The sequence below is a fragment of the Cotesia glomerata genome, linkage group LG3 (genome assembly GCF_020080835.1).
Source record: "Cotesia glomerata isolate CgM1 linkage group LG3, MPM_Cglom_v2.3, whole genome shotgun sequence".
Lineage (NCBI taxonomy): Eukaryota > Metazoa > Arthropoda > Insecta > Hymenoptera > Braconidae > Cotesia > Cotesia glomerata.
The window spans coordinates 8,348,938-8,364,090 of NC_058160.1; the positions used below are offsets into that span (position 1 = coordinate 8,348,938).

Genomic DNA, 15,153 nt, shown 5'->3' on the forward strand with positions numbered 1-15,153 from the left:
TAATGGAGTCTTTTACCCTACATAAGTTTAATTCTATAACGCGGCATCACTACACACATAAATTTTTATTATTTAATAAACGGAATATTTACGCTTGTGAATATTTTTCAGCGATATATTGTAAGCAATTGACATTAGATTAAAAAAATGAATATACATAAATGTAATATTAATATCGGTACATTAATAAAAAAAACTCTGCGGAATAAATTATTAATTTTTTTTATTGAATAAAAATAAAAAAGTAGTTATTCGTTTAATAATTACAAAATGCGTTGCAGAGATTTTAAAAATTAATATAACCATTTTCCTTAGTTTAAATAAATTAAATTATTTATTTCAATAACGTTGAAATAATTAATTTTATTCAGTAAAGTGTAATAATGATGATGATTTATTATTTTTTGCTTTTCACATTTTGATTTCACAACAAGATTCAAAACCAAAATAATCGATTAATTTTTTGTTTCTTAATCTGAGGGCCAGTTTTTCAATCCGAGATAAAATTTTATCCAGGATAAAATTATTATTTCCAGTATATCTATAAACATGAAATATATAAACATATATTGGCATAGGATAAAATTTTATCTCGGATTGAAAAACTGGCTCTGAATTTCAAGCGCTTACGATTTGAAATTAGCGCTACGTAGAGATTTTAAATCAAATGAATATTTGTATGCATAGATAGATGCATAGATATTTTCTGTTTATTATTTTTTTGCCCTCCGGGCGGAAAGTGGCAACTTTCGTCCCACTACGCTAAACTAAGTTGCCGCTTTCCGCCTTCGTCGGACAAAAAAATAGTATACACTCCTCGGGAAGTAAATAAGAAAGCCTCAGATCACATGTTTGTTGACCTCGGCTTCGCCTCGGCCAACAATTACATGTGATCTGAGACATTTCTTACTTTACTTCCCTAGGTGTGTAATATACTATTTATGTGTGTAGTAATCCCGCGGTATAGAATGAATCTTGTGTAGAGATTGTTCTGCGTAAAAAAAAAAAAAAAAACGTATTAGCTTGGCTCGTATAGAAATACATTTAGTGAGTTTCCGAAATGTAGACAAAATTTTTGTAAGCATGCATCATACCCGACATTTACTAATATTGATCCAGATACTATGAGCTTAAAAATATGTTTGACATGTTATAAATAATTGCTAATATAAAACATTATTTTCAGGGCCGATTACAGAAATACTATTAAAGAAAAACGATCGCATGGTCGGTCATACTTGGAAAATCTTAAAAAATTACGTTCGAGGCACTTACATTCAAAATCTGACGAGCTCGGAGTATAAATAAATAAAAATTTATTTTTAAATCGTTGCATTTGATTAAGTGAATGATATCCTTAATGAATGCCAGATTTATTATTTATCTGCTTTTTTAACTGCCATAAGATTATAAAAATAATTATTATTTTTACCGTGGTGCTATAATATATTATATACAAAATAATTGCGTTCAACGAATTTATAAATTATATTAGAGCCTTTGTATAGCTTTTTAATCGTTATAATTTTTATTAATCAATGCCTTAAGTCATATAAAATAATTAATAATACTGAAATTATGATTTTATCAAGTCACTGCCGGTTGCATTCATTAATATAGTTTTTTGTTAAAACTTATAATGATTCTTTATTAAAATATATTGTCACATTACTCATTAACTTTGTAATAAGTGTACAAACAGTAAAAAGATGACATATTTTATATTATTTGTACTTATTATTTTATGCATAAAATTTTAATCATAATATAATTGTTTTGCTACGTAAAATAGACAATATGTTAATTATAAGCCAATAAAGTTTGACATAACAATCATATTCGTTATTTATTATTTTTATTTGTATGTTATTTTTTGTATTACAATTATTATAAGTTGTATATTATTCTTCATCATTTTACGATGGAAGTAATATTATTGATGTTTATTTATTTAATTTTATGTTAATACTCTTTTATTATAAATTCTCTGTATATAATTATCTTTTGGGTTTATTATTTTTATTATTCAATTAATCATTTAATTATTGTATTTTATGACAACAACACATGCATATATATTTGCATCAACGAAAGGTACCGTCTTGGTCACATAAAATGTATTTATAGGGTAAACTATTAATTTCGAATGTTAATAAGCTAATTTTGTTGTAACATTTAATAATTATTATTTTAAAATTTACTAGCAAATATAAAAAGTTTGGAAAATCCAAAAGTGCATGACATAATGCTCATTTAATTATGAAATATTAATAAAATAAAAAATGTGAAAAAAATATATAGAACAGCTAAAATAGCACGATAATGCGTACGCGTCTCTAATGGGATAAATGTACACAATATATATAAATATACAGTCTTCTGGTTTTTATTTTATTTTATTAATTGTACATAAACGACACTGAATTACCAAGCCATTCGCAGTTGGTGACCTACAATTCTTAAAAAGAATTAAAAAAAAAAAATTTTAACTCAATTAATGCATTTTTTTCGCAAGTTACAGTGTTTCTGGAGTTTAAGTGTCTAATTAATCTCAATTAAATTATTTTGATAATAGTATATAAAATATCTTGATTCCGTGAACTAACAAGACTATAATAATAAAAATAGTTACCGAAATGAGGCGAAAAAAATTTTTCGATCGTAAAGCACTCTCTGATGCTTCGCATCATGAGTCGTGCAATATATACTTTGAAAAAGAAATTGCAATAAACTTGGTTTAAAATGAGTATTTTTTTTTATGAATATGTTGAAAATAATGGTAATCACTTTAAGGAGGACAAAACTAAAGCCAGAGATAAGCCAATTTCGAGTCCCAACTTCACTCCTAATAATTTACATATAAATTTTTATAAAATGCAACCTCTGACTAAAAAACGAAACTCCATGACCGATCATAGATACATTATTTGAGTTCGGAACGAATCAAATTAAAAAAAATTTGTAATGTTGATTATTAATTTTTTAACTTCTAGAATTTATAAAGGTATTATTTTAAGTTGTTAACAACTAATAAACTGCAGAGAATCAATTAACACAAAATAATAAAAAAAAAAAAAAATAATCAAATTTGTTTTGAAAAAATAATGCTTTACTAACAAAAAATTTTTTTGGTTGCTGTTAACATAAATTATCGGCTTTTTAATAATTTCAATAATATAAATGTGAGTATTAACACAAGTTTGTATGTGTAGATTTAAGCTGACAATGAATTTCAATCCTTCGGATAATGGAGATGGGATCTTGATGTATTGCTCACAAAGTGATGAAGGTCATGGTCATTTTATCGCTCTTGTTATCAAAGATAGACTCGTTGAGTTTCGCTTTGATATTGGCTCGGGGATGGCTGTGGTACGATCCAATTACGTGATTCAACCCGGAGTTTGGACACGAGTTACCCTCAACCGTGACTTCAAAGATGGAAAATTGTCTGTGAATGGGGAACCTTTGGTCGAAGGACGAGCTCCTGGAATAGCTAAAACTATAACTCTTAACACTTATATGTATATTGGCGGTGTGAATAGAAGTCGAATAACAATAAATCCAAAAGTCGACGTCACTCGGAGTTTTCATGGATGCATTAATTTGGTAACTATCAATATTAAAAGTAGTTTATTATTTAAGACATACTACTGTTTAATCCGTTGAGGACACACGGGGTCCAGTGGACCCCAGGCAAACTTTGAGGCAATTTTAAATTTAGGAGATTTATAAATGAGATTTAGTCTCATTTACGACTGATTTCATTAATATTCTTGAAGATATTTCTATTTTTTTATTGTAATAATTACACAGAAAAAAAAAATTTTTCTTCCTAATTATTTTCTTGAGTGAAAAAAAAAATTTTTTTTTGACACAAGAAATTTCACTTATTCCAACAAAATTGATTCTCTTGCTTTAAGAAATACATATCTTAATCCAAAAAAATTTATTTAAGTCAAGAAAATCTTTTTGTTTTGAGAAAATTCAGCCTCTTGCTCCAAAAAATTAAATATAATGATAGAAGTAAATTTTCATTAATATTTTTATTGATTAAAATATCAAATAGGAAGATCAAATAATGTTGAATCATTTTTTTTCATTCAATATGTATAACTGCACGCTAAAATAATATAAAATGGGTATCAAATATTCAAGAGAAAAATTTTCTCAAGGTGAGAAAATTTTTTTCTCAGCTGAAGTAGGTGGCACTGCTTCCCTAAAGTATCTAAAAATCTTGATCAAATGTAAAAATTTATTGCATCAAGTATTTATGATAATTTAAATTAAGAAAAAATTACTTTTACCAAGAATAGAATTTCAAGAAAAATTTTTATTTCGGGCAACATAACTTCAGTCTTCCTTCAGGCACCTGAAAATTTTCTTGAGCCAAGAATTTTGTTCTCCAGTCAAGAAATTTTTCTTTCTGTGTAAAATTTTTCTTCGATAGTTCCTAGGACCTTAAAAATGTGAAGATCAGATTAGAACTTGATTTTCGAAAACTGGCATGGAACTAATGACTCCCCGATTTAAATGTATTATTTTCATTTTAAGCGACTGACCGAAATTCGTAACTGCAAACTTCAGAATGAATATATTTTTTTCAAACTTCATCAAATATTGATTTTTTCCCTCAAAATTTATCATTTTCCGAATACAATGGCGTCGGTTTTTTTTCGATATCGTAAAAATCAAAATTTCTGCGACCTTTTCATAAAGAAAGTTCAATTTTGTAAGTTTTTTTTTCTAAACGATTTTTCAGTATTTTTAAATTATTAAAAATTCAAAATAACTATTAAGATATTTAGAGGGAATGTTATATTAAAATTTGATGCCAATTATAAGTCAATAAATCACATAGGAAACAAATTAGAACTGTTTTGCTGAGTGGGGTCCACTGGACTCCGTGTGTCCTCAACGTAATTTTTTCGACGTGTGTCTTCAACGGGTTAACTGAAGAAAAAAATATATTTTTACAGCTCGAAGGATTTTTGTTGAATTTACATCTTTTAAAATCTACGGTTGACTCAGCAAATATTGATGAATGTAAAATTTCATCTACTCCTCGGCGAGCAAACACTATTTTATCTACAATACCCGCATTTTATCCTGAAGCTATGACACCGACATATATTCCATCAATTATCACATCAACAAGTTTCCATGATTATTGTAGTTCGAATCCGTGCATTCATGGTGTTTGTCAAATTTCTAGCAGCGTTTTTGGTTACTCCTGCATTTGTGAATATGGATATGCGGGGATAAATTGTGAAAATATATTGAAGCAATGTGAATTATTATCCCCATGCAAAAACGGAGGATCATGTACCGATTTACAAGGGTCATACAAATGCGACTGTCCGCTCAGATTCAATGGAAAAGATTGTGAAAAACGTAACTTTCAAAAATTCTTCAATTATAATTTTATCAATAGTTTCGTGAAAAGATATTAGGGTATCACGAAAAAACCGACTAATTTTTTTTTCGAATTTTCTATAAAAATACGTTAGTTTATCATGTTTTAAGAGCCCTTTCCAAAGATTAGTTCAATAAAAATTTTTAAGTAGTCCCGAAAGAATTTTTAAACTTTTAAAGTAGAATACTTCAAATAATTTCGAACGACGACGTCTGATTATGTTAACGAAATTTAGGAAAATATCAACATTTCGAGTTTTTTCTATCAAGTTGACATTATCTAAGAATAGAAATAAAGCACAAGACATCAAGAAAAGTCGGAAAAATTATTATCACTACTGTATTTCATTTAATTATTTAATTAACAAATGTTTATTTAGCAATATTACAAGTTAAACAAATTCTAAGCGACTTAAATATATAAAAGTTTCAATTTAAAATTTTTAGAACATACATAATTTCAATTTTCAGAAAAGCAAAAAATAATAGAAAATTTGGAAAATGGTTGACCCTGAAGGCCATCCCTGCACAGAAAAAAAAATGTTCTTGAATCAAGTATATAATTTTGAAGAACTTAATCTTCTTGATTTGAGTAGAAAAATTCTTGAACTAATAAATTTTTCTTGATTTAAAGAAATTTTACTTGATTCAAGAATTTTTCGTCTTGATTCAAGACAATTACCCTTTTCAAAATTATTTTGTTGGTTCAAGAATTTTTCTCTCGAATCAAGTTAATTTTTTTTTCAGTGTGGAACTTCCCACTATGAACAAAACGTTCGAAATAATTATTTATTCCAAAATTTTGAGCTATTCGAGCTCAAAAATACTACTCGAAATCTTAGTAGTTGTTGAGAACATACTTTTTTGAAAATTTTTAATTGCGATATCTTCCGAACGAATCAATAGTTTTTGATGGGATTTGCAGTACCCGACGCAGTTTTTCAAGCACAAAAAGATTATTAATTACCTACCGAACGATTCGACGTAAAATTTTGAAGTTACATAAAAAAAAATACTTTTTTGGAATTTTAAAAAATTAAATAAGGTAAAAGACTCCATTATTTAAGTCGCACATCTAAGTCCCTATTAGTGGAACTTTTTCTTTCAATAAAAAAAATGTTCTACTTGGAATAAAAATTAAAATTTTTTTTTGATCTAAAGGTCTTAAAGATTAGAAATAATATATTCATAATAGTAATTAATGATTTCATTAATTGAATAAGTACCAAAATCAAAGAAAGTGTCAGTAATGGAATCCCCGTCACTAATGGGGTCTTTTATTCTATCTGACGAACGAATTAACTGATTTTGACGAGATTGACGGCGTTCGATACAATTTTTCAAGCACTTGTAGTTATTTTCTTACACCGAAAACGATTTAAAAATAAATTTCGAAGTTATAAAGCATGATGATCTAATATATTTTTATAGGAAACTTGAAAAAAAAAGAATAGATTCTATGTGCCACCCTAATAGATGTTATGTATTATATTGTAATTATTTATATTTCAGAAATCGAGATAGCTTATGATGTTTCTTTCCGAGGTGATGGCTGGCTAGAGCTAGATCACTCTGTAATGACTCATGATGAACAGAGTGAAGTTATTGGATTTGAAATTTCAACAAACAAAAGCAATGGTTTGATTATGTGGCATGGACAAACTCCTAATAATTTAAATCCTGATGATTATGTAGCATTAGCAGTTATTGACGGGTATTAATAATATAGACTATTTTAATTATATAAAAAATTAATAAGAGACATTAATTTAATGAAGTTAATTTATAATACAGGTATATTGAATATCAATACAATTTGGGCTCTGGACCAGCAGTGATGCGTGTTCCGACTCAGAGAGTAGATGATGGAGAGCGTCATAGAATAATCCTAAAACGTCACGGAGCTGATGGAAGCATAGAATTGAATGGAGATCACACTGAAATTGGAGTCAGTGATGGCCTTCAAAAGACTCTTAATACTCGTGGCAATGTTTATTTGGGAGGTGTGCCGGACTACGCAATGACTTATGGAAAATATCACGACGGATTCTCTGGATGCATTTATACTCTTGAAGTACAAGACTCTGGTGCTATTTATATTGGAGATAAAATGGTCAGGGGTAAAAATGTTTCCCCTTGTACAAAGTAAGTTCAATTATTTATTTTATTGTATAATTATTGTTATTATTATTATTATTATTAACTGATAGATTGCATTTTTTCACGCTGCTAATCAGAGTGAGGTGGAATCCATCTTCTTTGGTATTTACTGAAGTTGAATCCGATGGATTCGACGACTTTGAACCACCACCTCCTGTTAATATAATCCATCCTAAACCCGCAATTAATTTTGCCCCACGTAATTTCAAAGTTCTCTGTCCTATCGTTATTATTATTATTGTACAAAATTCTGTGCAATTAATGACTGATTTAACTATTCAATTGAAAGCACAACGCGGGATTTATGGATTGATTTTAAATTTGGTTTTAGTGAATTTGTTGAAATGTTGTGTTTATTGATCGTTAATCATTGACAAAATTTATTATTAAAAAAAAATGACTATTTTTTTCTTAAAAAAAAAAAAAAAAATAAATAAATAAAAAAAAGTTCCAGTTCTGGAATTATCATTTAATGATTTGTTACATCGTAGATATAATAATATACAATTTATTAAATAAATGAGCAAAAATCGCATGGAATCATACAAGCTGGTTAAGGTTTGTAGCAAAATATTCTAGTGTTTTCAATACAGTTTTTACAAATATTTTGTTTCTACAATTCTATGTGGATTCACTTTTATTTCTTTCATTTATCCTTAGGAGAAAAAACAGTTTTTTTATTTTTTAAATGATTAGAAAATCGTTTCATAATGAGGTCCACAATATCTTTCAATTAGTTTTAATACTTTTAGTGCTAAAAAAGATTTTGTGCCGACCGAAAATCGTTAATAAAATGTGTCCACATAAGTCTAAGGATTTTAAGTTTGTTTATCCGTATTCTACGTGTAAAAACAAACAATTTAAAAAAAATCATTAAAAAAAATGTGAATTTCTCAATTTTTTTATCATTTTTTCAATAAAGTTTTTTTATAAAAAATTAAAATTTTGAAAATAAAAAAAAAAATTATTCTATTTTTGATTCAAGTACTTATCATATCTTCAAACAGTTTGATTTTTAAGCGTTTATTTGTCATAAAATTGTATTATTTTTTGTAAGTTGCATCGCAGCGTTAACATTAAAAACTATTAGAACGAAAGGTATAAAAGCACACTTGAATTTTCAAAATTATTTTAAACTATATAAAAAGTCAATACTAAAAAACTTTTTCTAAGATAATACTGGTTTTTAAATACAACTGAAATTATTTGAATCATTAATCTAAATTAAAAAAAAAAAGTACATCAATTATATTAATAAAATAGTCAGTTTTTTTAATAATAATAAAAAATTTATCAATTTCAGAAATTCCAATAATTCAACCAACGATCTTCCAACGCGAGGTGATCTTGGAGGTGCAGAAAAAATTTGGGAATTTGCTTGATAACATTTTCATTATATCTATCAACTGGTAACTAGTTCTGTATAATGCATATGTTATTTAAAACGGAATATCAATGAAAAGACTAATGCTAACTACACGCATATCAAAATAATCGATATAATTCTTTTAATAAATACAATTATCAATTCGAAATTTCGCAAATAAAGTGGAAATACTTTTATACATAAATATTACGTAGAGTTTGAAATTAAAATTGAAAAATTTTAATGAAATATTAATGTTTTGCGTTTAGTTAGCTAAATTAACGTGAGTAATTTGTTCTATTGTATTATTTATTATTCAAGTTTCATTTTAAAACGATAAATACCTCTTATTGATAATGTTTTATATAATTTAATTTTACTGTAGTTTATATAAATATCTTTTGAATTTATTTCAAATAACTATAACGTCGATTATGTTATGTTTCAATTTCATATTTTTGAATTTTGAAAGTATTCACAATAATCGACCAATTATATAAAAAAGCTTTTGATATAATAATAATAATAATAATAATAATAAACAAAAACTAAATTTTTTTAACGTACATAGTTTTTACATAAATTATAGCAGTATTACATAAAAGTTTACTATTGAAATAAAAAAATTTTATCAATAATTTTATCCGTTCTTTTTTGATTAGAAATAAAATTCGAAATGCATTAAAGGCCAAAAACAATCATTTTTATAGATTATGTTATTATCAACAATTAATAATTAATTTATGTATGTTCTTAGAACACAGTAAAAATAAATTAAAGTAATGTTTGTTAAAAGAGATAACTTCTTAATTTTGAGTTATTTTTTCAATTTAATAATTTTTTTAAACGATTAAATTATAAAAAATTAATATTTGGTCTCAGTGTAGTATAATTAATAATAAATGGTATTTGTAAATTTATGATCCTATCTTTTGGCTGTCTAAAATAAATTTTTGGCATGAGTTGTAAAAAAATATATTTAATATTATACTTGACAATATTTATTGATTTGATAAAACTTTAAATTATGAAAGTAAACAATGAAAAAATGAAAGTGTAGTGTATGTACTGTTAAATGTATAAATTATGTGAATTAAAATGACAATAAATATAATTTTGATATAAAACAACATAAATGACTAAAATCCTTTTTTATCCTCGATTAAACATTTTAATTTTATTATTCTCAAGGTATCACATTGAGTTTCAATCTTAAATTATGATCAGACAAGCGAAGTCTCATGAGACAGAGTATTTTGTTAAATTTAATCATAGTTTAAAAAACAAAGAAAACTTTAATAAAGAAAAAAAAATAATTTCACTTATTTTTTAATAATCTTTTTTCAAGCTTTTTTAGAATGAGCAAGACATCTCTCAATAACTAAGGTAATAATTAAAAAAAAAATTTAATGCTCAATCTTACTACTATATATTTATAAAGAAAATATATTTGTTATATCGTTAATATTCAGCTAGTATTCAGCTTTGAAAAATTTTTTTGTGAATTGATCGATTGAAATCTATTGAAATTTTAAAGAGTTTCACTCAACTAAAATTTATTGAGAATTTCAATTTAATTGCACAAGCAGATTTGAAAAAATTTCGAAAGTAAAACTGTTAACAGTGTTGTATTCTTAATAAATTTCAATTAACTAATCCCACAAAATTTGATCAGTTTTATTATCTTTAAAAACAAATTTTGCAGATTGTAATATTTACAGATATTGTAAGAATTAAATTGTATAATGTAAATATTATATTTAAGTCGTGAAAATCAATATTCAAAGTTTGAATTTTAAAAATGTTAATTCGAACTGCAATTTTTCTAGTTTTAAATTTAAAGCGACACTTTCCAAGCGTCACATAAAAAACTGTTGACTTTTTGGTAAATTTTATTTAACAAGAAGTCATAAATTAATAATTGTCAATTTAAATTCAACAACATATTACCAAAAAAATTTTTGTGCCGCTTAGGTTATTAGTAATACTATTTGTAATGTAATTTTTCTGCTTTTATTTTTTCGTGTGGATTGTTACACACAAAAAACAAATTTCTTGCGCCAATAAAATTTAAAGGAAAACGAAAGTTATTTTGGAGCAAGAAAAATTTTCTCAAGAAACTTTGACTTCATTCAAGAAATTTCAACCTTCCTTAATATTTTCTTGAGCCAAGAAAATTTACACTCTAGTCAAGAACTTTTTTTTTCAGTGTACAAACCATATTTAAATAGATTAATTTATTTACAATGTATTGTTGGGAAGTTTTTAAGTGTTTTTTCTCTCTATTAGAAATTCAAAGTACTAGTATTGATATTTGCTTGATATAACAATTAGCATCATAATATATAACAATAAATAAATAATTACTTTTGACTATTAGGATATACTATTAAAAATCTTGGAGCTTCAAAAAATTTATACAATTAATAATTTGAAAAAAGTACAGAGGTATTTCTTTGATGACGTTTTGCATAGCAAAAATGAATTTATTTTAAACTATTACGTGTTTAGTTTGTATCCTGAGATAAATGGTAATCCCGTTCCAACATTTTCTTGATATTTTACGTAATCTTCTCCGAAAAATCTTAATAATGTGATTTCTTCCAGAATTACGCGATTATAAAAAAATTGCCACGATGCGACAGCATATGCCAGCAAACAGACGGGATTCTTCAGTATAAGCTAGAATAAAAATTAAAGAATAAATAAAATATATATTATTAATAACTGAATAAATAAATCAATATTTACCTGAGTACCAATCGACCAATAAAACCACCCAACATAACTTGGATGTCTGACGAATTTATACACTCCATTAGTGACTAACTGATGAGTTTTAGATTTTTCCATTTGTACAAGATGATTAAAATTATCTCTAGCCGTAAACATAGCTAGTTTTCTAACTATTTCTCCGCAGATACATATTGCCAAACCGATGTAGGAAATAAAATCGGGTGACTTTAGTTGAGGATAGTAATATCGTTCCAGAAAATATTCAATCCAACTAGAGCATGCCGCTGTATTATAGGCTAAACTATGATTTAGAATGAAACTATCAATTGATACTGCTTTCGGGTTAGTCCATGCAATTGTGAAGAATTCAGAGAAGTGAAAAAACGAAAGAACGGTGATATAAATTCCAAAACATCTCCATGACAGTGGAGCTAATATGAAAATTAGGAGTCCGACTCCGAAAATATAACCAATAAATGCTGATCTTACGGCTACCTGAAACAAACAAGGGATTTAGTAAATAATAAAAATAAAATAAATTAAACACAAGTCCTGTGTAACAACCATCTGATATCATGATGAGGTTCATTATGAATATCATAATGAATCTCATATTCTGACAGTAATATGAGATTCATATAAAAGCCATATTAATATACATTTGATACCCGTAATAATTACCCGTGCAAAAAAAATTCTGAATCAAAATGAATTTAAGATTGAAATTCATATTTTGACACAAATATGAATTAGTTTTGAGATCAATCTAAATTTTAAATTGATTTGTAGACAGAAATTAGCACGCCTGTAGAACTTTCGATCCTGCTTCAGAATTTTAATTAAAACGTAAGAATATTTAGGATAAATTTTATATATAAAATCAATTTAAAATTTGGATTAATCTCAAAACTAATTCATATTTATGTCAAAATATGAATTTCAATTTTAAATTCATTTTGAATCAGAATTTTTTTTACACAAGTAAGATATTTATGAGAACAAATTTTTTTTTTAATTAGATTATAAAATTATTTTTCTTATTGGATAAAAAAAATTTCTAGTAATTTGATTATGAAATCATTATGATATTAACATGAATTCATAATATAGTGATGGTCATATCTGCATAAAATCATAATGATATTATAGTGATATTGTTAGCCTTTTTAAATTGTGATATAAAATTATTGAGTCATAATTATATACAGGAAATAATGCAAATAAATTAAATTAAAGAAATTTTTAGGAGGATTTAAATTGTTTTCAAAATAAAAAATAATTATCTTAATTAATTAATTAAGACAAAAAAATTTTTTCAGTCAAAAATTTTTTTTAAACCAAGATAGCTAGTGTTTTTCCTAATATTCTTTTAAGAAATATTCTTTTAAGAAAATCAACGAAGAAAGTAAAGTAGTTCAACAGTATAGTGCATGATAAAAGTACTGTTTTTCTTTGATTAACAGAAAAAATGAAAATTTTACTAATTTACTTAAAAAAAAAAAATTCGTTCCCATAAATATTTTACTTATTACGGGTTTCAAATGTATATTGATATGGCTTTTATATGAATTTCATATTTGTGTCAAAATATGAGATTTATTATGATACTGAAATCAGCAGACAACCTGTCAAATTTTTATTTTATTTAAGAAATAAATTAATACAAAAAATATATTTAGAAAAGTTTAACTTTTAGTACTTTAAAATTTCTATATGGGAATTTTTTTATTATTTTTTTTGTAAGAATCTGTTTGTTAAAAAAAATCCCTAAGTATTGTCAGATGTCTGTTACTTTCAGCATGATGATATATTATGATATTCATAATGAACCTCATCATGATATTAAATGATTTTTACACAGGGTACTTACTTGGTATAGAAGTCCTTTGAAGGTAAGAAATATCAACAAGTTTAGAAATCCATATTGGAATAGATGAATCAACCAAACATTTACCAGAAGTTGATGAATATAACAGCTGAATTCAATCCATAAGAGAATTTCTGGTAATGTTGCAATAATTAAAGAAGTAATAAAACTACCTAAACCAACTTTTCCTTCATAACACAGGATCATTGTATTTTTTTTTTTTTTTATTTACTAATTATGACAAATCGAAAAATTTTATCAATAACACTACATTATCTATTGTCATGATTGAGTTTATAATACAGATACTCAAGTTTTTCACATAACTCATAATTATATCAAACATAAATATAAGTACTAATCCATATTTATTATAGATACTAATTACTTTATTTGAATTATGATTTAAAAAACTAAACGCAAATATTTAAAAGAATACATAAGTAGCAATACATTAAGCGCTATACATTGTTACATAGGTTAAGGCTAGTATTTCTTGATGAGAGCATTAGCCAGGGTTGCCAGAAACGTTCCGAAGAAAATCGCGCGACCTTACGGAATAACCGCAAACTAGTAAGAAAAACCGCCCAATAAATTATAATTTAAATTTCCTTTTTTTTTTTTTTTTTTTTTTTTAAAGGTATTAATGACGATACAGTTTATCACAATTAAAAAAAATTAATATAGTGTAATAAATTTAATTTAATTATTTTTTTGATTTTGAACATAATTAAATAACATATACTTATATATAGTTTTATATATTATAATATATATTTATAGTATTAAAAGTTAGTTCCCGGTTTTTGATTGGCTAAAATGTAAAACGTGCGCGTGGCGCGCTACTTAAATTTTTAATAATAACAAATAGTTATTGAAAAACCAAATTAATAAATTTTTTAAAATTAGTATCAAATGCATGTATATAAATAATCTTAACAATTGTTTGAAGAGAATAAAATCGCCCAATTTGCGGAAAATCGCCCAACAAAAATTTAGGCGCAAGAGACATTCTAAAATCGCCCAATTTGTGGAAAAACGCCCAATCTGGCAACCCTGGCATTAGCTCAGGACCGTAACATTAGAAATATAATTAGTGACGAATATTTATTTGCGCAATGATTTCGTCCTTTAATTAAAATGTTTATAATTTACAGTAAATTTTACGAGTATAGATGTCTCACTACTAGGCTTGTAAGCGCCAAATATGAATATAGCTTATAATCTACTAGCTGTTACTCGTCCGCTCCGCAGGGCTCTTTATAGAATTGCATTTTTAGATCTAGACTTGAAATTTAATTAGAGTATTGTTTTGACTTGCACAGATTCCCAATTCTATCGAATAGGCATTTACCTTTTATCCATGTAATTATTCTAGCTAATATTCATTGTAACTTTCAATGTGCAATCATTACAAAATTCCCGTGTCTTTCTTACAAAAATGAATAATAATTGATATGAAAAAAAAAGTTTGTAATGAGCATTGAAAGTTTCAGTTAAGGAGGTCCTTTCGCCGCCAATGTAAAATAAAAAATATTAGATTATGAGTAAATTTAATTTTTTTCTAATAGTTAAGGTCCTTATTTATCTTATAGTGAGGTTTAAATTATAC

General features: G+C 25.9%; 2 protein-coding genes across 14 annotated transcripts in view; one reads left to right on the top strand and one right to left on the bottom strand.

Moving 5' to 3' along the window:
* LOC123261682 (basement membrane-specific heparan sulfate proteoglycan core protein) overlaps positions 1–9,148 on the top strand; it is a 136,431-nt gene extending 127,283 nt beyond the window's left edge. For 10 of the 11 annotated variants that reach the window (XM_044723407.1, XM_044723415.1, XM_044723409.1 and 7 more), the window contains 5 exons: positions 3,213–3,606; positions 4,977–5,391; positions 6,925–7,126; positions 7,207–7,557; positions 7,650–7,947. In XM_044723407.1, the coding sequence (XP_044579342.1) occupies positions 3,213–3,606; positions 4,977–5,391; positions 6,925–7,126; positions 7,207–7,557; positions 7,650–7,932 (1,645 nt within the window). In that variant the 3' untranslated portion in view covers positions 7,933–7,947. Of the gene's footprint in view, positions 1–3,212; positions 3,607–4,976; positions 5,392–6,924; positions 7,127–7,206; positions 7,558–7,649; positions 7,948–8,875 lie in introns of those variants that run through there. The other variant, XM_044723408.1, reaches the window with a different exon arrangement.
* On the bottom strand, positions 2,446–14,026 carry LOC123261701 (protein-S-isoprenylcysteine O-methyltransferase). 3 transcript variants are annotated; one of them, XM_044723469.1, is made up of 4 exons: positions 13,545–14,026; positions 11,690–12,169; positions 11,430–11,620; positions 2,446–2,482 (listed from the first exon to the last, which is right to left on the bottom strand). In XM_044723469.1, exons 1-3 carry the CDS (start codon positions 13,746–13,748, stop codon positions 11,438–11,440), a joined length of 867 nt encoding a protein of 288 aa, XP_044579404.1. In that variant the 5' UTR covers positions 13,749–14,026; the 3' UTR covers positions 2,446–2,482; positions 11,430–11,437. The 3 variants fall into 3 exon arrangements, with proteins under 3 accessions (XP_044579404.1, XP_044579405.1, XP_044579403.1); XM_044723470.1 differs by having other exon boundaries at positions 2,460–2,485; positions 11,433–11,620; XM_044723468.1 differs by lacking the exon at positions 2,446–2,482 and having other exon boundaries at positions 11,218–11,620; positions 13,545–14,025.
* Between the last annotated feature and the right edge of the window lie 1,127 nt (positions 14,027–15,153).

Excerpts from the sequence above, each read along its gene's own strand:
- LOC123261701 (XM_044723469.1), bottom strand. The coding sequence starts at position 13,748 with ATGATCCTGTGTTATGAAGGAAAAGTTGGTTTAGGTAGTTTTATTACT. Across the intron at positions 12,170-13,544 it reads TCAAAGGACTTCTATACCAA|GTAGCCGTAAGATCAGCATT; the intron begins GTAAGTACCCTG and ends TGTTTGTTTCAG. Across the intron at positions 11,621-11,689 it reads ATTGGTCGATTGGTACTCAG|CTTATACTGAAGAATCCCGT; the intron begins GTAAATATTGAT and ends TTTTTATTCTAG.